The 24,769-nt window shown below is 45.2% G+C and overlaps 1 protein-coding gene across 7 annotated transcripts in view; it reads left to right on the forward strand.

The window, feature by feature from the left end:
* Positions 1–24,769, forward strand: part of COL6A3 (collagen type VI alpha 3 chain) — a 1,265,605-nt gene that overhangs the window by 318,652 nt on the left and 922,184 nt on the right. For all 7 annotated transcript variants that reach the window (XM_033946673.1, XM_033946674.1, XM_033946675.1 and 4 more), the window contains one exon: positions 6,220–6,822. In XM_033946673.1, the coding sequence (XP_033802564.1) occupies positions 6,220–6,822 (603 nt within the window). The remainder of the gene's footprint in view (positions 1–6,219; positions 6,823–24,769) is intronic.

The raw sequence follows: 24,769 nt of genomic DNA on the forward strand, positions 1-24,769 counted from the left end.
ATGGGATAGGAGGCAGTATTCTATTGTAGATTAGGAACAGGTTAATGGATAAAAAAGAGAGTTGGGGGTCAATAGCTATTTTCTCAGTGGAAAGGGTGAATAGTGGAGTGCTGCAGGGATCTGTACTGGTACCAGTACTATTTATCATACTTATAAATGATCTGGAAATCAGAATAAGTGAGGTGATTAAATATGCAGATGATTCAAAACTATTCAAAGTACATGCAAACTGAAAAATTGCAGGGAGATCTTAGGAAATTGAAAGACTGGGCATCCAAATGATAAATGAAATTAATGTGGACAAATGTAAAATGAAACACATTTGAAGAATAATCCAAATCATAGTTAATTGATGCTAGGGTCCACCTTAGGAGTGAGCACCCAAGAGAAAGACCTAGATGTCATTGTGAACAATACACTGAAATATTCTGCCTAATGTGCAGCAGTAGCCAAAAAAGCAAACATGGTTCTAGGAATTATTAAGAAAGGGTTGAAAAATAAGGTGAAGAATATTATAATGCCTCTGTATCGACCCATGTTGCAACCTCATCTTGAGCATTGTGTGCAATTCTGGTTATTATAATCTCAAAAAAGTTGCAACAGAATTAGGAAATGTTCAAAGATGAGCAAAATGATAAAGGGAATGGAACCTTTTTTTATATAAGAAAAGGCTAAAGAGGTTAGGGCTCTTTAGCTTTGAAAAGAGGCAACTGAGGGGAGATATGATAGAGGTCTACACAATCCTGAGTAGTGTAGAATAGATAAAAATAAATCTATTTTTTACACTTTCAAAAAGTACAAAGACTAAGGGACACTCAATTAAGTTACATGGTAATACTTTAAAACCATATTTCGCCCTATCTCCAACAATTGCACTGGTTATCAGTTGTTTGCAGAATACAATATAAAGCGGTAATGATCTGTCACCAATTTTTTAGGAGTTTCACTTGAGGGACTTTGTCCAAAGCTTTCTGAAAATCTACATACACTACTATTGGCACCCCTTTAGCCACATGTTTATTCACACCTACAAAAATATGTAGCAAACTGATGAGGCAAGACTTCCTTTACTGATTCCATGTTGACTCTGTCCTATTAAACAACGTGGACAAAAGTCTATAAATGGTGTCCTGATTGTAGGCAGTGGTAGACATCCTACCACTGTCTAACCAGCCAACCGGGACGCATGTTTTCTAAAAAAAACAACCCGAGGCATGCCATCTGCATTGTAGGCGTCTGTTGCGGGTGCAAGGACCTAGGGAAACCTAGGAACACATAAGCTCGCCTAAGGCTGGGCATGGGCATAGTTTCACCCGTAAGTGGCCCTAGGGCCGTGATAGGTGCGTGAAGTGTAAGCCATTGAAATGCTGGCTAAACTAATCACAGCAAGGAAATCTCCTTGCCATGATCAGCTGAGTGGCCATGACAGGGAACCTTCAAACCCCACCACAAGCCAGCCAGCAGGAGGGATGCCCACTCCCTCTAGCCACCACCCTTGAATTCCCCCCCAATCCTGTCCATGGCAGGAGGGATGCCCTTTCCCTTCTGCTGGCACCCCTCAACATCCCTGGCAGGAGGGATGCCCACTCCTTCCTGCCGGCATCCACCCAACATCCTCGGCAGGAGCGAAGCCCACTTTCTCCTGCTGGCATCCCGCCCCAACAACCCTGGAAGGAGGCAGGCCCACCCCTTCCTGCCGGTCCTCCACCCCCCGAAACTCCAACTCCCTTCCCCCAAAGCCCACATTTATAATTCCAAGTCTCTCACTCTGACTGGCTCTCAAGCCCCACAGAAGCCTGCTTACAAGACGGAAGAGAAAAACAGCATCTCTATCTCATAACTTTGCGTCATTTATATCTTAACCACCGGGCCCTTTTCCATTGGCCTAGGCCAGTTCTGCCCCTTCACTTTCCTAATCCTCAGTACCTCATTGGTCAAGCTCAGCACAGGCAATCAGCCCCTTCCCATAAGTTATCACTATAACTGGGTCACGCTGAGCCTCATAACTTTTAGATACTGGTCATGGTGCCCTGCAGCATGTAATCCACGTTGACTAAGCCTTGGTTCTTCTTGAACATGCATTGAGCAGGGCTCCAAGTCAAATTGTTGTTATAAAAAATTTTTGATCAATCTTTGGCCTATCAAGCAGGTAAAGTTCAAGCTTGGTTAGATGATATGATTTGACAGACTATATCTTATTGTACTTTTAGAAAATCAGTTAAGACTTACTTGTTCAAAACATTTGTTACTTGATCAATGACTATATCATAATATGCATATTGCAGTTATAAATGGAATATTGTACTGTGCTTTCTTAAGTATTTTGTTGTATCGCTGAATTGTTCAGTCCTCTTTTTCTGTGAACTGCCTAGAACTACTTGGGTGTTGGCGGTACAGAAAAATAAAGTTATTATTATTATTAAACAGTGTGACTTAAAAAAACAATTAGCAATCAAGGTGAATGCCATTCTAAAAAAAAAACCAAATGGGCTTCAAGTAGGCCTGTTAACCATCTCAGAAAAAGACACTTCCCCTGTCCATTATAAAATGCCCTGTCCATTTTAAAATGCTAAAATTCATAAAGATAAAATATGTAGAAAATCTATTCCTAACAATATCTACCACTTTATTAGTACTATGTATTTTTCCATCTTATTTTTTAGGCTTCTAGTATTTGTATGCAAACATTTCAAAGTATGTTTTTTTGTTTGTATCCACAAGCTGCCTAGCAGATGACAAGAATAATTTGTGATCTTTACTTTGCTCTACTAAAGGCTCCTGGTTAAATTTTGCCTTTGTTGCAACATCTTTATCAGAATGCTCTAACTTCCCTTCAAAGACACTTCACTCTGAACCATGCAGTCCTGAGCAGTCCCAATACCAGAGGACCTTTGGTATCTGGGCAATTGGATTCTTAGACCACTCCCAGTGCATCCCAGAATGCACTGGAAAGAAGGCCTAAGACTCCAGTTGACCCAGGTGCCTAAGGCACGTCTTATGGGAATAGCCTTAGGCACTTGGGCCAATCGGAGCCTTAGGCAACTCCCCAGTGCATTCCAGAATGCACCGGGAAGGGGAAGGCCTGACATTTTGGAAGAGGTGAGCCTGCTGGCAGGAAGGAGTGAGCATTCCTAAAGGTACAGGGGATTCAGGAGGTATCAGGGGGAAGTTAGGGTGTGAGGGAGTGTTGGGGTGTTGGGGAGTGTTGAGGAATATCAGTGTGTGTTGGGGAGGTGTAGAGAGTATTGGGTGGAGCTTGGGGAATGTTGGGGGTGTCATGGTGTGTTGGAGAGTGTTGGGTGACTATCGGGTGCCTGATGGGGAATGTCAGGGGTGTTGTAAAGTGTAAGGGAATGTCGGGTGAGTATCAGGTGGGTGTTGGGGAATGTCGGGTGGGTATTGGAGAGTGTCGGATGTTTGAGGGATCAACGGGGCCAGCAGCAGGAGAGTGGGCATCCCTCCTGCCAGTTGGATGTGAGGGGGGTCGGGAGTGTCAGGGGTTCAGCGGAGCAATGGGGATGGACAGGAGGGAGTGGGCATCCCTCCTGCCACGGACAGTGTCGGGTGTTTGGGGGTGGCAGCGGGAGGGAGTGGGTATCCCTCCTGCCAGCCGACTTTGAGGGGGGGACTGGTACCCTGCTGTGGTCGCTCAGCTGATCGCACGAGGGAGATTTCTTTGCAGCAATCAGCTCAGCGGCTATGTCTATTTGAAATGTAGACCTGCTTTTTTTGGCCTATATTTCAGGCACCTATCATGGCCTTAGGGAGATGCCTAGAGCCATTTAAGCTTGTACAAGGCCACTTCCTGGTGAAACCACACCCATGCCCAACCTTGGGCGAGGATAAGCATCCCTAGGCACCTCCATGTGCCCTAACACAGACGCCTATAGTGTAGGCAGCCTGCCTCTGTGGGTTTTTTTTAGAAACTTGCATCCAAATTGGCTGGTTAGACAGTGGTAGGACACCTACTGCTGCCTACAATCTGGATGACATTTATAGAATTTGCCCCTTACCCTATCTTGTACAAAACTGCGATAGCAGTTTCTAGTGTGGGGAGTCGCGCTGAATGGCCCGCGCTGCTCCTGACACTCATAGGAACTCAATGATCGTCAGGAGTGGCTCCCCGCGCTAGAAACTGCTGTCACAGTTTCGTAAAAGAGGGGGTTAGTTTCTATCAATAGCCATTGTCACTCAAAGATACTGGAAACTACCAGAAACTCAAATCTATGAGGAACAGTTTTTCTCTTTTCTCCTTCAATCTTTCACACCTCACACACCTTCCCTTATCATTGTAACAACAGTAGATGCTATTTTTAGAACAAGTCTCAAACTTATAAATGTAGGAGGTTATAATCCTTAACCCTGTCTCTGGAGTCTTTGTCTACCCCCTCTCTCTGGGCTTTTCTCTTTTTCTCTCTCTGGATTCTTGCTTTCTTGATTCTTAGCCCTTGTCTCTCTCTCTCTCTGCCTCTCTTCCTCCTCAGCCCACGCACCTCCACATCTCACCTAGTCAGAGACACACATTCATGCAGGTAAATTGTCCTTTCTCTCTCATTTACACAGAAGCAGCCTCTAAATCTAACTGTACAGTGTTCCCCCGGTCATTTGTGGTTCGCAATTCGCGGTCCCGATCATTCGTGGTATTCTCTAACTGGGACTTCCTATGCTAAAGTCAGGCTTCACCAATCAGGAGCTGACACTCCAGCTGCCCTATCCTGCCTCCCCAGGTGAAAAACCACTTAAATCAGGCCTCCATGCCCTCCTCCTGTACCCAGCTGCGGTCCCTGAAGCCCAGCTGCAGCAGGTAATCATTCTGGTTCTCCAGCTGGCGGGCGCTTTCCCCATGCAGCTGCACGTAGAATGCGGGCAGGTGGGCAGCCTGCAAGGGGTCGCTCTTGGGCACTGGCGGGTAAGCGATGACCGGCAAGCGCTCCAGATCTGAAAGGCAGCCCGAGTGACAGAATCCAGTCCATCTGGGATCAAGCTGAAGTGCTCCGAGTCCATGTCCGGGAACCTAAGGGTGTGGGCCAGTGGCACCAGGCAGGGATCATCCTCCAGCTCCTTGTTGTCCCGTATTTGTGGTTTTTCGATATTTACAGGGGTTCCTGGAACGGAACCCCCATAAATATTGGGGGAGTACTGTATACTCTGTACTTGTAAAAGCCTATTTCTATCTCTATAATAGAATATGTTTCTGTACTTTAGTACAAGCATATAAATGATATATCTTTCCTCTAAGCATTGCATCTCTGTAATAGTAAACCTATTTCAACACAATATATTTTATGTAATCACTCTTGGCTGTCATTGTCATTAATTTCACTTTCCGCTGAACCTCCTCTAAGGGCATTGGACCCAAGACCTCTGGTGCATTGTGGGGACATATCCTCACACTTGTATCTGAAAGAGTGCTGCTCATGCTACTGGTACTGCTTGATGACATGCCTACTCTTTGCTGCTTGCACATTGCCTCTATGCCATTGGCATCCCCTTTGCCCCTACTTTAGAAACTAAGGCCCTTTGCACAAATAGATTCTCTGAAGCTATCATCGCTATCCTCCCAAAACCTAATAAAAATCCTACATTAGTCCAGAATTATAGACCCATTTCCCTGTTAAATGTGGGCTATAAGATTTTTGCTAAAATAATATTTTATTTATCCAATTTTCTATACTGTTCTCCTTGGGGAGCTCAGAATGATTTACATTAATTTATTCAGGTACTCAAGCATTTATCCCTGTCAGTCTCGGCGGGCTCACAATCTATCTAATTTCAAAATTATCAATAAAATCATTCATCCTAATCAAGAGGCCTTTATGCCAAATAAATACATTACCTACAACTCTTGTTTCTTTCATCAAATTTCATATAGAGTACAAGCTGACTCCACATCTGTCATTGCCTTGTCCTTGGATGTGAAGAATGCATTCGACAGGGTAGAGTGGGATTTTTTTATTTCAGATTTTAGAATGGATTGGTGCACCTAAAACATTTATGAATAACCTATCCATTCTCTGTTCTAGACAACTAATGCAAAGTTAATCATCAGAGTCTATTTCTATGGCAAAGAATTTCTGTAATTAATTTTAGCTTTTCCTTCTTGATTTATGTAAGCATCTCTCATATTCACTTTGATCTGTACATCTACAGTAATTTTGATGTATTGCTCATTAATTTTCTTGCGTAACATTCTTATTTATTGCTTTATTCCCCTTTCAGATGGTAAAAAACAAGCTGATATTGTTTTCTTGGTGGATGGCTCAATAAACTTGGGAAGAGATAACTTTCAGGAAGTTCTTAAGTTTGTATATGGCATAGTTGATGCTGTTTATTCTGAAGGTGATGCCATCCAGGTAGGCCTGACCCAGTACAACTCTGATGTCACTGATGAATTCTTCTTAAAAGACTACAACAACAGGGAGAGCATTTTGGATGTGATTTCCAAAGTTGGATACAAAGGAGGTAGAATAGTAAACACAGGGGCTGCCATCAAGCACCTTGATGAAAAGCACTTTGTAAAGGAATCTGGTAGCAGAATTGATCAGGGAGTACCTCAGATTGCATTCATTATAACTGGTGGGAAATCTGCTGACAATGTGGAAGGAGCAGTTCAATCATTGGGAAGCAAGGGCATCAATTTATTTGCAGTGGGACTGAAAGATATTCCCATGGAGGAAGTGTCCAAGCTTGCTAGCAATAGTGCTACATCTTTTCGAGTACGAAATGTCCAGGAACTGTCGGAGCTGAATGAACAAATATTGACCACCCTGGAAGCTGTCATGCATAAGAAATTGTGCCCAGGAATGCCGGAAGTCTCCAAAGGTATGTAACCCTCATTTTTTTAATTAAATGGCTGCATAATTAGCATACAAAAGATTCACTATGGGCTCCTTTTACTAAGGTGCGTTAGCGTTTTTAGCATACACAGCAGATTAGCGCGTGCTAACCTCACACTATGCGGCTAGAACTAATGCCATCTCAATGCTGGCGTTAGTATCTAGCGCGCACAGCATTATAGGATGCGCTATTCTGCGCGTTAGTGCCCTAACGCAGATTAGTAAAAGGAGCCCTATATTGCAAAAATAAAATACCTTTTTGAATAAGAAGCTCATTTAGGAGTGCAGTGTAAAAGAATCAGGTTAAAGATTGATGGTGACTGGAAATATCACAGAGGTAAAATATATTTGATCTTAAGAAAGATATGAAGAATGCTGTCACTCCATTGTTATTTTTGATCCATATTATAATACACTCTTTAATATGTTATTTTGTTGTTCAGTAACCTTTTTTTTCCCCAAAGTATTTTATTAACAACCAGAGAAGTAAAAACAGTTAAGTTTTACATTAGACTTGGAGGGCATTTTCGATAGGACATCTAAGTCTAAGTTTGGACATTTTGGGAAAGATATCCAGTAGAGAAAATGTCTATTTTCAAAACAGCAAGATGTCTATCTTATTCATGTGGGTTTTTTAATGACTTATCTAGACATTTTGACTCTTAGTAGGTCCATCTTTTTTGACTATTCTCGAATACAAATATGTCCATGTGAAAAATACACAAACACAAGCTATTAGGATATCCAAGCAACCAGAATTCTTAGCAAACTGGCCAGACAGACATCTGAGCATAGCAGAGGGGTATTCTAGAGCAGTGTTCTTCAACCTTTTTACACCTATGGACCGGTGGAAATAAAATAATTATTTCGTGGACCGGCAAACTACTAAGACTGAAATTTTTTTTTAAAACCATCGCCGCCCAGTCCCCGCGAGCTCGGTCCCACAAACCATCTGATCCCATCCGCACAAGCCTCAAATAGTTATGATTTTATATTGAACATATTTTATTAAAGTATAAAAAGAAACAGTATTCTATACAATTGTCATTTTATAAATACAAATAATACAGGGCAAAGATCAACAAAACCACTGTTTCCCCTCCCCTTCACATATATCCCCTCTACTATCAAGAAAACTGAATAAGCCAAATTATTACAGAATGCTACACAAATATCATGTAACAGAATACCACAGTCAAACATGACAGGAATGGTGTTAGGGGGAGTGGAACTAGGGCAACTGCCCCCTGGTCAGAGAGAGCCCTAAGCCAGCTGGAAGCTAAAGAAGCACTGCCTGGGCTTTGCACTCCCCAGTTATGTCTAGCAAGATACATATTTCAAATCTGATATATTTGAATCACAAGATAGAAATACAATTATTTTTTTCTACCTTTTGTCGTCTCTGGTTTCTGCTTTCATTGCCTTTTCACTCTCTTCCATCCAGCGTCTGCCCTAAGAACATAAGAATTGCCACTGCTGGGTCAGACCAGTGGTTCATCATGCCCAGCAGTCCGCTCACGCAGCGGCCCTCTGGTCTAAGACCAGCACCCTAACTGAGACTAGCCCTACCAGCGCACGTTCTTGTTCAGCAGGAACTTGTCTAACTTTGTCTTGAAACCTTGGAGGGTGTTTTCCCTTATAACAGCCTCTGGAAGACCGTTCCAGCTTTCTACCACTCTCTGGATGAAGAAGAACTTCCTTATGTTTGTACGGAATCTATCCCCTTTCAACTTTAGAGAGTGCCCTCTCGTTCTCCCTACCTTGGAGAGGGTGAATAGTGTCTTTCTCTACTAAGTCTATTCCCTTCAGTATCTTGAATGTTTCGATCATGTCCCCTCTTAATCTTCTCTGTTTGAGGGAGAAGAGGCCCAGTTTCTCTAATCTTTCGCTGTACGGCAGCTCCTCCAACCCCTTAACCATCTTAGTCGCTCTTCTCTGGACCCTTTCGAGTAGTACCGTGTCCTTCTTCATGTACGGTGACCAGTGCTGGACACAGTACTCCAGGTGAGGCGTACAATGGCCCGGTATAGCGGCATGATAACCTTCTCTGTCTCTTTTTTCCAGCATCTGCCCCTTCCATTCACTGTCTGTCTTTCCCTGCCATCTCTCCTCCTGCCCCCCCCCCAATTTGGTCTGGCATCCATCATCTTCCTTCAGTTCCCCTCATGGTCTGGCATCTCTGTCCTTCCCTCCCCTCTGTGGTTTTTAGCATCTCTCTCTTCTCATTTCCTCCACTCAGATCTGATATCGTTCTCTGTTCTCTCTTCCCTTTTCTTCTCTGGTCTTCCTTCTCTATTTTCTGCCTCCATCTAAATTAAATTCTTTCTTACTATTTTTTCCCGTTTCCCTCTTTTCACTGTATCTACCCACAGCTTGTCATCCCTTTCCCTCACCCCTCCATTATCGTACTATTTTCTTCCCCCTTTATTTATCTCCTCCTTTCATCCAGTATGTATTCTTTCCCCACTTCCATTCAGCATCTGCTCTCCCCTCTCAACTGACATTCATCTGCCTTCTGTTCTCTCTCCCTTCTTCTCACTTCCATCATCTGTCCCCTTCTCTCTCTCATCTCCTCAATTCCATCATCTGCCCCTTCTCTCTATCCCCCCAACTTCCATCATCTGCCCCCCTTCCCCTCACCTTTGCAGGTCACTTTCTTTCCCCTGAGGGTGGCTCATGTCAGAGGGGAAGCTTTGGCAGAGCAGAACCGCTTGCAAGGAACAGTGAAACTTACTTGATGTCCATGCTGGGGCTCGTTGCTGTTTAAAGAAAAAAAAACAAAGGTGGAAAAAAGGGACCTGCAAAGGTGAGAGGAAGGAAAACCTCCAGGACAGCTGCTCTTTGCCCTCCTTCAGCGGCCCAAGAGTCTTTAGGCAAGCGGCAGCTCTGTGTACTTTTAACTTCGGCACAGAGCTGCTCCTAAGCAGTAGTTTAGTGCGGTTTCATGAGGCAGCCTCGGGGCCTTTGCTAGGCTTGCCCACATCGCATCATCAAAGCGGGCTGGCCTAGCAAAGGCCCCGAAGCTGCCTCATGAAACCGCGCTAAACTACTGCTTAGGGGCAGCTCTGTGCCGAAGTTAAAAGCACACAGAGCTGCCGCTGCTGGTCTAGAGGTGCAGAGACAAGGCAGGAAGCATACGCGGCAGGAGTCCCGGCACAGCGATGGCAACAGGAAGTTGCAAGTCAGCTGACGCTGGCACCTTTCATTGTGGCGGGGGCCCGAATCCTTCACGGACCGGCAAGATTTTTTTGCGGACCGACACTGTGCTCTAGAGGGTACTGCAGTGAATGTCACATTTAAAAGTCCCTAGAACATGTCATTATAACCTGCCTATATTGTATGAGCCCTCCAAAACCTACCCAAAATTTACTGTATTCACCTGTACACCACAACAATAGCTTTTATGCCTGCCTCAGGAGTCTTAATGCTTTGATCAATACAATATATGTTGGCTGTGCTGTCTTACAAATCATAATGATTGTCATTCACCGAACACATCAATCAGAATAATCACTAAAAAAATGTGTATACAATGTGGAGATTAACCCAGGTTCTGCTGAACTGGGTTAATCTCCACATCATGGACAAATTTTTTAGTGATTATTCTGATTGATATGTTCGGTGAATGACTCAATGCAGAATGGTCAAGTTCTAAGCCTGCCCTAAGCCCGCCCAAAACACACCTCTAACACGTCCCTTAATATTTAAATGTACTGGAGACAAAACAACCATACATACGTCCAGTTTATGCTGACTTTGGACATCTATCTTTTTTGAAATTGAGCCTCATAACTTCGTACTAATGCCACTCACTATGTCCATATTACTCCTTTGTTACACAACAATCACTGGCTTCCAATCCAATTTCTTATCCAATTCAATATTTTAGCTATCTTGCCTCTAAATTCTCATTTCATGTCTCTTCTAGGCTCTAAGGCTTCAGATGATAGACTCTACCTAACAGTGTACCTGTTACTATGCAGCCCCCATGTTATGAAACTCGTTACCCCAATCCCTGCATCCCAAGCTTTCATTTCTAAAAATTTAGAACAGATCTTAAAGCACATTTATTTCAATTAGCTTTCCCACTTAGGTTATAAAGCAGCTGATCTCTGATGGTAAGTCCGACTAGTGATATGTAGGTCTGATGGCAGTTAAATTCTACCTTATTTTCACTGTCTTTTTAACCTTTTAATGTATATTAAAACTCTTATTTCCTCTAATTTTTTCTACATTGATGTGTGAATTGACTGTCATTTTATTGTATTATAAACCATTTGCTATGCATCACAAAACAGTGATATATTAAACTAAACAAGCCATAAACCATAATATTGATCAGAGTTCATAGAAACTCTGAGATTAAATGAATTTTCTGTCATTATTGATAGAAGATTAAGCAAGAAAAAAACATAAATTAACAAACAAGAAATTAAGATTAAAGAAAGGTAATAAGCAAAACATGAAGACCTGAGAATAATACTAAAAAGTACTGGTAATACCTATATGTTGTTATAGCGTACATTGCTACTACTTCTTAAAAAGTACAAAGAGAGTAGTAAGACTTGTCTGAATCATGCAATTTCACAATTTTTTACAAGTAACCATTATTCAAGAAACCCAAGGCTGTGAAGAATCAATGAATAGTAAAGTAGGGCAATTTAGCAAATTTTAGCAGCGGGGCTCACAATCTTTCTAAGTTTTTCAATGAGTGGGACCTTTCAGCTGCAATGCGTTCAAATTTAACAGTCATGCAGACTGTGTTCCACCATACAGCGTACTCCACCTCCTCTAAGTTTTACCAAATTGAAAAGATAAGCTTTATTGCTATAAGGACTAGTAAATGTATCAGGTTATCTGATTCCTTTGTTAGTGGCATTGAAGATCCATATCCTCCTGCAATAATGGTGGTGTATGATAAGGGGGAAGTCACCTGAAGCAGAGAACAGATATCTTCCCAAACCCTGTTCCAAAAGACAGTAAGCAGTGGGCAATCAAATAGCATATGATGAAGCAGTGAGGTACCGCAGGACCAAAGCTGTCACTCTTGTTGGAATGAGTTTTGATAACCGACTGGGGGACCAGTAAGCGCTATGGAGCAGCAAAAAATCTTTTTGGAGGAAAGATGCAGCCCTGCACAATGAGGATGTACGAGTCCACAAAGCTTGCCAGTCACCCATATCCAGGTCTAATTGTAATTCATTGTTCATACAGGACTCTACCTCTTGTGGCCTTAAAGTTTTTTTGAGCCGTATAACCTTATACCATTGAGACACTTCTTTCTGTTTAAAAGCAATTGAGAGACAAAGAGTAAGAATATCTGGTGTTGCATCTATCAATGGTTTAGAATGTAGCAGTCCCTGTATGACATGTTTGAGTTGAATCCATTGATATTGTTGAGTTGAGGATAATCCTGAACTGCTACATAAGCTATCAAATAGTACCCATCCATCCACATCACATAGATGTTTTATTTGCCAAATGCCAGCTTTTTGCCAATGTTTCCAATCAATCATAGTTTTTTGGATTCTGATCAATTTGTTTCTCCATATTGGAGAATGGAGTGTACTAAGCCAAGGACAGTCTAGCAGACATTCAATCTATTTAAAGACCATTCTAATAGCCAACAAAATGTGATCCTTGCCAAAGTCATTATTGGGCGGTTCCATTAAGGGTAGACACTGTAAAGAATGAGGATGATGGCAAATCTTTTTCAAAAGGTAGCCAAATGTTATTGATTGATGTAGGAGTATCATTAAGTATCCATTGAGAACCCTGACAGAGTAGATAGGCGCAGTGATAGCCAAAATAATCAGAGAAATTAACTCCTCCATCCTTCTTGCAACATTTCAATTTTTTAAGTGCAATCTGGGGGGTACTGTTATTCCAAAGATACTGAGATAAGGCTGTATCAATTTTTTTATATAAAGATGAGTGCAGCAACACAGGCAACATGCTTAAGGTATATATAATCTTGGGCGTTAGAACCATTTTGATGGATTCAGACCATTGAAAATTATAGTGTTTAACCTCAAAGTGATGAACCAAGGTATTTAAAGGCATAAGTTCAGTCTTAGTGTTGTTGAGTTCGTAGCCTGATATATTGAAATAGGCCTTTATGGTTGATAATAATTCCGGTAATGAGTCAGGAGCTGTATATGAGCACATCGTCAGCATAAGCTGAAAACTTTACCTCTGTGTTGCCACAGTGAGATCCTTTGATGTTAACATTATTACGTATAGAGTGAAGAAACAACTCCAGTGCAAGGTTGAAAAGGAGTGGTGATAACGGGCATTCTTGCCTCGTTCCTCGTGTAGTGTGGAATGAAGCAGATACTTTGCCATTGATCCTAACATTAGTAGTAGCAGCCGTGTAAAGTACTTTAATCATAGCCATGAAGGAATCATCAAATCCAAAACACTTTAAAGTAGAGAAGAGGTATTGCCATTCAACATGGTCGAATGCTTTTTCAGCATCTAGAGCCAAAGCCAGCAGGGAAGATTTGATGTTATGTGCAAACATTCGTGAATTATCGCTGGATAATCATCCTGCCATGAAACCATTTTGTTCCAGACCAATTTGGGGAGTACATTCTAAAGGCGATTGGCAATGATTTTTGCATATACCTTAGCATCCACCTTAATAAGTGATAATGGCCGATAATTAGAGATAAGGAGTGGGTCCTTGCCCGGTTTAGGCAAAACTATAATGTTAGCCTCCATAAATGAATCTTGGACCTGTCCCGATTGAATGAAGTAGTTGTAAAGAGATAGGAGATGTGGGATCAAGAGGTGTTGAAATGCGGAGCAAAATTCAGATATAAGTCCATCCGGGCCTAGAGAGCTGTACAGGAACGGGGACGACGGGAATCCTGCGGGACCCGCGGGGATCCCTCAGATTCCCCCTTCGGATCATGGGGATCCCGTGGGGATGCCCATAGGGTTGCGGGGATCCCGTGGGGACGCCCCTCGTGCTCTCGGGGATCCCGCGGGGTTCAATGCGAGGCTCATCTAATTTTCCTACCTGCCCTGCTGCGAGGCTCCTCTTCCATTTCCTGCATGCCCTGCTGCAGCACACATAGCCAATGGAAGTTTTCCACGATGTCAGCGCTGACGTTGGAGGGAGGGCTTAAGCAAAGCCCTCCCTTCCTCCAACGTCAGCGCTGACATCGGGAAGACTTCCGGTTGGCTGTGTGCGGCAGGGCAGGTAGGGAAAATGCAGTGGTGTACCAAAAGGGGTGGGAGGTCCGCCCCGGGTGCAGCCATGGGGGGGAGTGTGCACAGTCGGTCAGGTCCCCTTACCCTTGTGGCGCTTCCCCCTACCGACCAACAACAGGCCCGGCCGACAAACCTCCCTGCCCTGTAGCCGCAAATCTAAATTACCTTCTTACAGCAGCTTCAATACTCCAGCTGCTGTAAGAAGGTAATTTAGATTCGTGGCTACAGGGCAGGGAGGTTTGTCGGACCGGGCCTGTTCTGTTGTCGGTCGGGTGGGGAAGCGCCACAAAGGTAAGGGGCAGGGAGGGAGAAAGGGAGGAAAGGTGGAGTGGAGAAGAAAAGACACTTAAGGGAAATGGGTAAAACTGAGGGGGGAGGACGCTGAAAGCACATGGGGAAGATGGGAGGGGTGGAGAAGGATGCTGAAAGGACATGGGGAAGACGGGAGGGGTGGAGAAGGACGCTGAAAGGACATGGGGAAGACAGGCGGGGAGAAGGATGCTGAAAGGACATGGGGAAGACAGAGGGGGGAGAAGGACACTGAAAGAACATGTGGAAGACAGAGGGGGGGAGAAGGATGCTGACAGGACATGGGGAAGATGGGGGGAGAAGGATGCTGAAAGGAAATGGGGAAGAGAGAGTGGGGAGAAGACGCTGGCAGGGAAGAAAACAGAGATGCCAGACTATGGGGGGAGCGGAGGGAAGAAGATGGGTGCCAGACCAATTTGGAAGGGGGGAGAAAGAGAGAGGCACAGTAACAGAGCAAATGGAAGACGCAGAGAGAAGAGAGACAGTGGATGGAAGGAATTGAATGAGAACATGAGGAAAGCAGAAACTAGGCAACAAAGGTAGGAAAAAAATTCTTTTTTTTTTTTTTGCTTCAGGATAAAGTAGTATATTAGTTGTGTTGATAAAAATTTATAAACATTAGAGGCTCTGGTAGAAACCCATTTATAAAGTATGTATTCTTCCCAATTAATATTTCCAAATTAATAAAGTCTCTTTGCTTATTTGTAAATGGATTTCTACCACAGCCTTTAATTCAGTAGCATAATTAACTGAAATAACTATTTCTGAAGTTTATAGGAGCGGGCGGGGACGTAGGGGATTCCTCGCGGGGACGGGCGGGGATGGAAGGGATTCCTCGTGGGGACGGAGGGATTCCTCACGGGGACGGATGGGGGCGGGTGGGTCTTTGGCGGGGACGGGTGGGGACGGGTGGGATTTCTGTCCCCGCACAACTCTGTATCCGGACCTAGTGCTTTTGTCTTAGACATCTTTTTCAAAACCATCTGAATGTCCCCCAACCATGATGTTCGAGGACAGTGTATCATTGTTCTCCTTGGAGAGGGTGTGATGCGGCACATCAGATAAGAACGTTGAAGTGTCCGGAGTATCAATCTCAGATGTGTAGAGTTCTTCGTAAAACTTTTGGAAGGATTAAGAAATTTTTCCAGGATCCAATGTCATTTGACTGTCAGGTGCCACAATCGCTGATATGGGAAGTCTTTCTTCCTGAATTTTCAGGTATCTTGCCAATGCACTGCCCACCTTATTGTTATCGCAATAATAATTAGCTTTCTGCATGAAAATTGCATTGCCAGCTTTCCTGCTGAGTAATAGATTATAGTCTAGTCTGGCATGATGCAATTTCCTCAAAACAACCATATCTGCTGAATTAGTTTGGTGACAGGCCTCTAGATTTTTTATAGATTTTTCACTGTCCATCAGTTGTTTATTCAGCTCTTTCTTTTTGCGAGATTGGTAAGGGATGACAACCCCTCTAATATAGGCTTTGAAAGCATCCAACAAAGTCAGCCAACCTGTATCTTTGAACTTATTAAATGTAAAATATTCCTCAATCGCTGTGCGTATGGTCTCCCCAAAAACTGGGTCTTGCAATAACGAGTTGTTGAACTTCCATATCGAGCCTCTCGTAGTCAGCGTAGACCAGTGGTCTCAAACTCGCGGCCTGGGGGCCACATGCGGCCCGCCAGGTACTATTTTGAGGCCCTCGGTATGTTTATCATAATCACTAAAGTAAAATAAAATAGTTTCATGATCATATGTCTCTTTAGCTATAAATTACAATATTATTATTATTATTATTATTAAGACTTAGCCAAAAGGAAATATTTATAAACTATAAAGAGTTTTACCTCATGCAAAATTTATTTAATAAGACAATAACTATTTTTTCTGAGGCCCTTCAAGTACCTACAAATCCAAAATGTGGCCCTGCAAAGGGTTTGAGTTTGAGACCACTGGCGTAGACCCATTAAAAGTATGTTCGATGGACATTAAAAGTATGTTCGACACAGAGATTTCATTTATTGCAGAATGTGATAAACTATTAATAAGATTGTTGCTCACCAGGAAAAAGTCTATTCTAGAGTAAGAATTGTGTGGAGCAGAATAGAATGAGTATTGTTTATCATTTCCATGCATGAGTCTCCAGGCATCCACCAGTTTTAATTGCGTGATTAGGTTATGTAAACTTTTCCAAGCATTAGAAGGTTTGTGTTGGAGCTTTGATTTTCTATCATTGACTGGATCCAATACTAAATTAAAATCTCACACAAGGACATGAGCTTGCGATTTATCTTCCAGCAGTGATGACATCAGTCCATTGAAAAGCTCCAGTTTATCTTGGTTTGGGGCATAAATGTTAACCAATGACAATGCTGTCTGATTGATCATTACATTGGCTTTAATCCATCGGCCTTCTGTATATGTTGATTGGGATATCAATTTGATGTTATCACATTTTCTGATGAGGATGGCCATACTGTTCTTCTTTTGCAGTGCAGGTGAAACAATAACTGGCAAGGACCATTTTGTCTTTAGCTTAGCCGACTCCACCATATTCAAATGGGTTTCCTGAAAACATACTATGTCAGGGGATTTTTTTTTTAAACATAATCCAGAATCTTCTTACGTTTTGTAGGATTACTAGTCTTTAAGCCCGTTACATTAACGGGTACTAGAACATATGTGTGTGTGTCTTTCTTTCTTTCTCTCTCTCTCCTTAGCCGCTTTCTTTCTTTCTGCCTTTCTTTTTCCTTGGCTGTCCATCACCACCCCTTGCCTGATCCCCTTGTCCATTTTCCCTTCCTTTTACCTCCACTGTGTCAACCACCCTTCACTGTTCTCCTTATGCAGCAGCAGCCCTTCTCCCTTTGTTTTACCTCCCCCCTGTCCAGCAGCACCTCTTTCCTTCTCCCCCTGTCCAACATTAGTCCTCCGTTCCTTTTTCTTCACCTCCCCTGTCCATCAGCATGTCTTTCCTTCTCCCCCTGTCCAGCAGTAGGCATCCCTTCCTTTTTTATCCCCCTCCTCCTTCTTATCCCTATGATACTCTTACCTTGCTCTGCCCCTGATCAGAGGTTCCCGACAGCCGCCCAGTTGCACCCATTGGAAAAGTTCCCACTGTCGCATCCCGCACCCCTCCTGATGCGGCTTCCGCTGTCCTTTCTGTCTGTCTCTGTCCCTGGCCCCCTTTGCCTGTCTGTCTTTCTGTGTATCTCCCTGCCCCTGTGTCTTTCTTCTTTTCTTTCTGTCTCCCTTCCTCCCTCTGTCTGTCTGTCCAAAGCAGCATTCCATCCCCCTCCATTTCCCTCCCCCCACACCAGTTCCCTGTGCACCTGCCCCTGTGTTTTTCTTATTTTCTTTGTGCTTCCTTTCCTCTCTCTGTCTGTCTGTCCAAAGCAGCATTCCCTCCCCCTCCATTTCCCTCCCCCCCCACCAGTTCCCTGTGCAGCAGCATTAGTGTTTCCTCTACCCCCCCTTCCCTTCCCGCGGTCCGGACTACAAAGGTGGTGATTCCAGCAGCGCTTGCATCAGTCTCCACACGCTGCTTCAGGCCCTTCTACTGCCCTGATTTACTCTGGCACGTCCCTGATGACATCATCAGAGACGCGGCAGAGCAAATCAGGGCACTAGAACGGCCCGAAGCAGTGTGTTAAGACTGATGCACATGCTGCTGGAATCGCCATTCGGGCCCGCGGGAAGAGAAGGGGTGGGCGGCAAAGGAGGAACGGAGATCGGCGGCGGCAGGAGGAATGGAGATCGTCGTCTGGCTGGTGACGTATTAGCGCACATGCGCACTCCTTCGACCACAGACCTACACGCACGGAACACGCAAATAGGAGTGCGCATGCACGGCTAGCTCTTTATTATATTAGATTAAACCCCTTGACATTTAAAGATATTATTTTCACCATCTGGAGCTCTTGGAATAATATTCAGAGGCATTTGCTGACAAAATAGGAGCCACTGCATGGTCACAAAACAACAAGAAGTAGCAAACATCACATTGAGAATGTATCATATCATACAGATGTACCACTAAACTGTTCTGTCTAGAAGAAGACTGGGAACAGAAAAACCTCATGGGAAGAGAGTGCTTAAGTGTAGCATTATCACAGGTCTGGCAAAATATCTCACATATCTTTTTATCATCAGGCTCATTGGCCAAATACCAGAACATATCAAGTGTTATAATAACAAGTCAGAAGAACAACATCAAGCACATTAAGAAAGTGTAAGTCAGAAATGAATGAAAAGTAAAAGATACATCATCTAGCATGTCTCTCAATATCTAGTCTTTTAAAAGTTAACACTATACTTGCCATTTCCATAGAGCTAGGCAGATACATGTGAAAACCCAGAAATCTATCATAACAGCCCAAGTTGCAATTGGATAGTGGAAAGATGGTTGCCCTCTACAGGCATGAGTACATTCCATGCGTTTGTGGAAAAAACCAAGGATTTGTGCATCATATAAGTGGAAGCCTCTCTGGGCTAAGATACTGGAAATCTCCTATGCCTGGTACCTGGTGGCATCAGCAGCTTTGCAATCCAAGCCTCACCATAATGCTAAAAAGAACTCTACATGCATATATGGCCCAGGTCAAGCCTCTGTACAGTGTTGAGAGTGGTCAATGAATCAAAACTGCACCACCCATCACCAATGAGATAACAGACATATGTGCAGCAGCAAAAGATATATATAAAGAAGACCAGTAGTCAAAAATTACAACTGTCCAGTGCATATCTCTCCTTAATCTAACCATTATAGTTACATACATCAGAATCTATTTATGTAGTATAAAGCATAATGTGATGTAATACAGAAGCACCAGGCAGCAGACCATTTGGCATGACTCCTGACCACATAAAACAAGCCGAGCATCACAGCTGATTAGCGATACAGAGCTATAACGCAGGCAAAACAATGCTGCCAATCCATCACTCCAGTAGATAAAACGTGTATAGTGAGTAGCATCCAGTCCCTCACCAATACTTAAGCAAACAAGTTAACATTTAATTAAAAGTTTAGAAATAGAAATGATGTCGCTCTGTAACAAAGCATTATGCATATTACATGTACCCACTCCATAGGAACTCATAATTCTAAATCAAACAGATTAAAATTCATGCTAAAAAGGGAAATTAATAATAATTATGCATCCAGTCACAGGCAAATTAATTATTTAGGAACATAATAAAATCTTTACATGAAAAAGCGAACAGCACTAGTAAAATTAATCTGTTAAGTGCATAATAAAAGACATTTCATGAAGACACTACCATCAGAAGCAAATTACCGTAATCTTTTAAATACATAATAAAACCAAATCATGGAATTGCAATCAGCAGCGGGAAAATTAATCATTTAAGCACATAAGAATAGACATTTCATGAAAATACAATCAGCAGCAAGGGGATTAATCTTTAAGTGCAGAATAAAAACAGCCGAAGGGAGACTGTGCCTAGTCCTGAGCACATGGTAGAATAGTAAGCGGAGAGAGTGTGCTAGCAGGAAGAAGCGGAGAGAGGAGTAGAGAAGGCGGTGCTAGCAGGGGAAGAGGCAAGAGCTAACTCCGCCCACCCCCGACGTCACCAGCCAAATCCCCCCATAAAAGGGGCGAGCCAACGGCAGAGAGTCCACAGTGCAAGGCCAGCCGAAGGGAGACTGTAGGAGCTGTGCCTAGTCCTGAGCACATGGTAGAACAGTCCTGAGCACATGGCAGAACAGTGAGCGGAGCAGAGAGTGTGCTAGCAGGAAGAAGCAGAAAGAGGAGCAAAGAAGGCGGTGCTAGCAGGGGAAGAGGCGAGAGCTAACTACGCCCACCCCCGACATCACCAGCTAAACTCCCCCCATAAAAGGGGCGAGCCAAAGGCAGAGAGTCCACAGTGCAAGGCCAGCCGAAGGGAGACTGTAGGAGCTGTGCCTAGTCCTGAGCACATGGTAGAACAGTCCTGAGCACATGGCAGAACAGTGAGCGGAGCAGATGGTGTGCTAGCAGGAAGAAGCGGAGAGAGGAGCAGAGAAGGCAGTGCTAGCAGGGGAAGAGGCGAGAGCTAACTCCGCCCACTCCCGACGTCACCAGCCAAACTCCCCCCCATAAAAGGGGTGAGCCAACAGCAGAGAGTCCACAGTGCAAGGCCAGCCGAAGGGAGTCTGAAGGAGCTGTTACTAGTCCTGAGCACATGGCAGAACAGTGAGCGGAGCAGAGAGTGTGCTAGCAGGAAGAAGTGGGGAGAGGAGCAGAGAAGGCGGTGCTAGCAGGGGAAGAGGCGAGAGCTAATTCCGCCCACCCCCGACGTCACCAGCTAAACTCCCTCCATAAAAGGGGCGAGCCAACGGCAGAGAGTCCACAGTGCAAGGCCAGCCGAAGGGAGACTGTAGGAGCTGTGCCTAGTCCTGAGCACATGGTAGAACCGTCCTGATCACATGGCAGAACAGTGAGTGGAGCAGACAGTGTGCTAGCAGGAAGAAGCGGAGAGAGGAGCAGAGAAGACGGTGCTAACAGGGGAAGAGGCGAGAGCTAACTCCGCCTATCCCTGACGTCACCAGCCAAACTCCCCCCATAAAAGGGGCAAGCCAATGGCAGAGAGTCCACAGTGCAAGGCCAGCCGAAGGGAGACTGCAGGAACTGTGCCTAGTCCTGAGCACATGGTAGAACAGTCCTGAGCACATGGCAGAACAGTGAGCGGAGCAGATAGTGTGCTAGCAGGAAGAAGCGGAGAGAGGAGCAGAGAAGGCAGTGCTAGCAGGGGAAGAGGCGAGAGCTAACTCCGCCCACCCCCGACGTCACCAGCCAAACTCCCCCCATAAAAGGGGCGAGCCAATGGCAGAGAGTCCACAGTGCAAGGCCAGCCGAAGGGAGACTGTAGGAACTGTGCCTAGTCCTGAGCACATGGTAGAACGGTCCTGAGCACATGGCAGAACAGTGAGCGGAGCAGATGGTTTGCTAGCAGGAAGAAGCGGAGAAAGGAGCAGAGAAGGCAGTGCTAGCAGGGGAAGAAGCGAGAGCTAACTCCGCCCACCCCCGACGTCACCAGCCAAACTCCCCCCATAAAAGGGGTGAGCCAACGGCAGAGAGTCCACAGTGCAAGGCCAGCCGAAGGGAGTCTGTAGGAGCTGTTACTAGTCCTGAGCACATGGCAGAACAGTGAGCGGAGCAGAGAGTGTGCTAGCAGGAAGAAGCGGAGAGAGGAGCAGAGAAGACGGTGCTAGCAGGGGAAGAGGCGAGAGCTAACTCCGCCCACCCCTGACGTCACCAGCCAAACTCCCCCCATAAAAGGGGCGAGCCAATGGCAGAGAGTCCACAGTGCAAGGCCAGCCGAAGGGAGACTGTAGGAACTGTGCCTAGTTCTGAGCACATGGTAGAACAGTCCTGAGCACATGGCAGAACAGTGAGCGGAGCAGATGGTTTGCTAGCAGGAAGAAGCGGAGAGAGGAGCAGAGAAGGCAGTGCTAGCAGGGGAAGAGGCGAGAGCTAACTCCGCTCACCCCCGACGTCAGCAGCCAAACTTCCCCCATAAAAGGGGTGAGCCAACGGCAGAGAGTCCACAGTGCAAGGCCAGCCGAAGGGAGTCTGTAGGAGCTGTTACTAGTCCTGAGCACATGGCAGAACAGTGAGCGGAGAGAGGAGCAGAGAAGGCGGTGCTAGCAGGGGAAGAGGTGAGAACTAACTCCGCCCACCCCCGACGTCACCAGCCAAACTCCCCCCATAAAAGGGGCGAGCCAACGGAGCGCAGCCGTTCGGCGCGCGGCAAAGGCGCTCGCCTTAGCGAGAGCGCCTTTGCGAAGGGCCTCAAGAAGGGCATCAAGGAAGGGCTATCAACTTTAGCCAGTCTCTTAACTTCTACAACTAGCTAATTAATCAATTGACCTCAGTCTTTCTTCAACTTTCTTCCAAGTCTTTCAACTTTCTACTTTCTACCTAACCAACAAGCAACTAAACCTTTCACACTTAACAGGCGGACCACACCAATCACTCTATCCCCAAACCATTTTAACAGGCAGACCACACTATCCTCTAACATTTAATCAGACTGACCTCACTAGCACACTAACAAGCAGGCAACCTTAACTGACAATTAACTAACTACTCTATCTCCCAGACTAAGAACTAACTAGCTACCTCTATCCCTCCAACCTCAACACTTTCTGACAACACCTAACAGCCCCCATCCTAACAAATATAAAAAAAACAAAAAACCAACTTTTGTAAATGGCAGGTAGAACTAGAAGCAGTAAGACTTCTATCAAGACAGGCAGTCTAGTCACCGAAAGTACCAAGGGGATGGCTACGGTCTTCGTACAGATGAAAGGGAAGTCAGGACGGAGGACAGGGGTCTCTGTACAGACCGAGGCCATCCCCTCAAAGATGTCTACAGTCTCCACACAGACGTAAGGAATGGATCAGCCAGATGAAAGCCTTTTGCTAGAGCTGAGGAGCCTGAGAGAGGAGGTTCAGCGTAGAGAATGACAAGGGGAAAAAATCTGTCCCCGTCACTGCACCGTCCCCGGCCCACCATCCTCTGCACCGCCCCGTCACCGCCGTTCCCTTCACCGCCCTGTCACCGTTACCGCCATCCCTTTCACCGCCCCGTCACCGCCACTGCCATCCCGTTCACCGCCCCGTCACCGTCCCCGCAGCATCCATATAAGCCTCAGTACTGTGAAAAAAATGAAGACAGAAGAGAGTTCTGCCACTACTACTACTGAATCTGTTTCAGTGCCTCTGCCCTGTAGTAAAAACAGAACATAAAATAAATCAATTAACTTGTCCTCCCTTTCAATGACGTGTCCCCCATGTTCACCTATAGCTCGAATCAGGTCAATTGTGCACACTAAAAATGCAGGAGGATCTAGAACGTGAGCGCAGGCAGGCAGTGATACAAAAAAAGCAGACACCCGACCGACTGCAGTGTTCCGCCATCTCCCTCCCTCCATCTCACCTTAGATGTTGAGTATGCCAGCTTTCTTTTTCGCCCAGCTCATTTGTTCAATATTCTCCTCTGACGCAACCGGAAACAGGAAGTTGCAAGAGAGGAGAAGATTGATCCACGCGAGTGCGGCTTTTTGAACGCATGCGGCTGGGCGAAAAAGAAAGCCGGCATACTCTACATCAGTGTTTTTCAACCTTTTTACATCCGTGGACCGGCAGAAATAAAATAATTATTTTGTGGATCGGCAAACTACTAGGACTAAAATTTTAAAATCCTGTTTCCGCCCCATCTCCGCAAGCTCAGTCACCTCGGTAACTATAGAAAAATAGACAAATATAGTGCAAAATATAGACAGCAGATATAAATTCTCAAAACTGACACATTTTGATCACTAAATTGAAAATAAAATCATTTTTCCTACCTTTGCTGACTGGTGATTGATTTCATGAGTCTCTGGTTGCGTTTCCTTCTGTCTGTGTATTCTTTCTTTCATTTCTTTCTTTCTGCACTCAGGCCCAAGAATTGTCCCTTTCTGTTCCCTCCCTCTTTCCTTCCTATGTCCTTAGTGCCCCCGGTGCCTCCTTCCCATGTCTATAGTGCCCCCCAGTGCCTCCTTCCCATGTCCTTAGTGCCCCCCAGTGCCTCCTTCCCATGGCTTTAGTGCCCCAGTACCTCCTTCCCATGTCCTTAGTGCCCCTTCCTGTCTTTAGTGCCCCCAGTGCCTCCTTCCCATGTCTTTAGTGCCCCCAGTGCCTCCTTCCCATGGCTTTAGTGCCCCAGTACCTCCTTCCCATGTCCTTAGTGCCCCTTCCTGTCTTTAGTGCCCCCAGTGCCTCCTTCCCATGTCTTTAGTGCCCCAGTGCCTCCTTCCCATGTCCTTAGTGCCCCTTTCTGTCTTTAGTGCCCCCAGTGCCTCCTTCCCATGTCTTTAGTGCTCTCGGTGCCTCCTTCCTATGTCCCTCTCACTGCCTTCCACACTTTGTCCCCCCCCCACTCCCACCCCCAAAGCCTGCCTGCCTGCCTGTGCCTGTCTACCTTTCTCCCTCCCTAGCCAAAGCCAGCCTGCTGCTCCCTGCCGCTAAAAAAAAAAAAAAAAGCCTCCCTTCTTTTTCTCTTCTCTTACCAACATGCTGCAGCTGCTAAAGCCGGGAGTATTCTTTCCGACTCAATTCTGAAGTCGGAGAGGACGTTCTGGGCCAGCCAGGCAGTGATTGGCTGGCCCAGAACGTCCTCTCCGACGTCAGAATTGACGTCGGAAAGACTTCCTGTCGGCTTTAGTAGTTGCAGCATGGCGATAAGAGCAGGAGGAAAGGAGAGGCTTTTTTTTTTTTTTTTCTTCGCGCGGACCGGCAGAAATTCAACCGGCTGTTGCTCTTCAGTTCAAAGGTGAGGTGAAGGGAGGGAGATGGCGGGGACCGCGCGATCTTGATTGCCTCACTGCAGGGACAAGTCCATTCACCGCTCCACGG

The sequence above is a fragment of the Geotrypetes seraphini genome, chromosome 5, assembly GCF_902459505.1.
Source record: "Geotrypetes seraphini chromosome 5, aGeoSer1.1, whole genome shotgun sequence".
Classification (NCBI taxonomy): domain Eukaryota; kingdom Metazoa; phylum Chordata; class Amphibia; order Gymnophiona; family Dermophiidae; genus Geotrypetes; species Geotrypetes seraphini.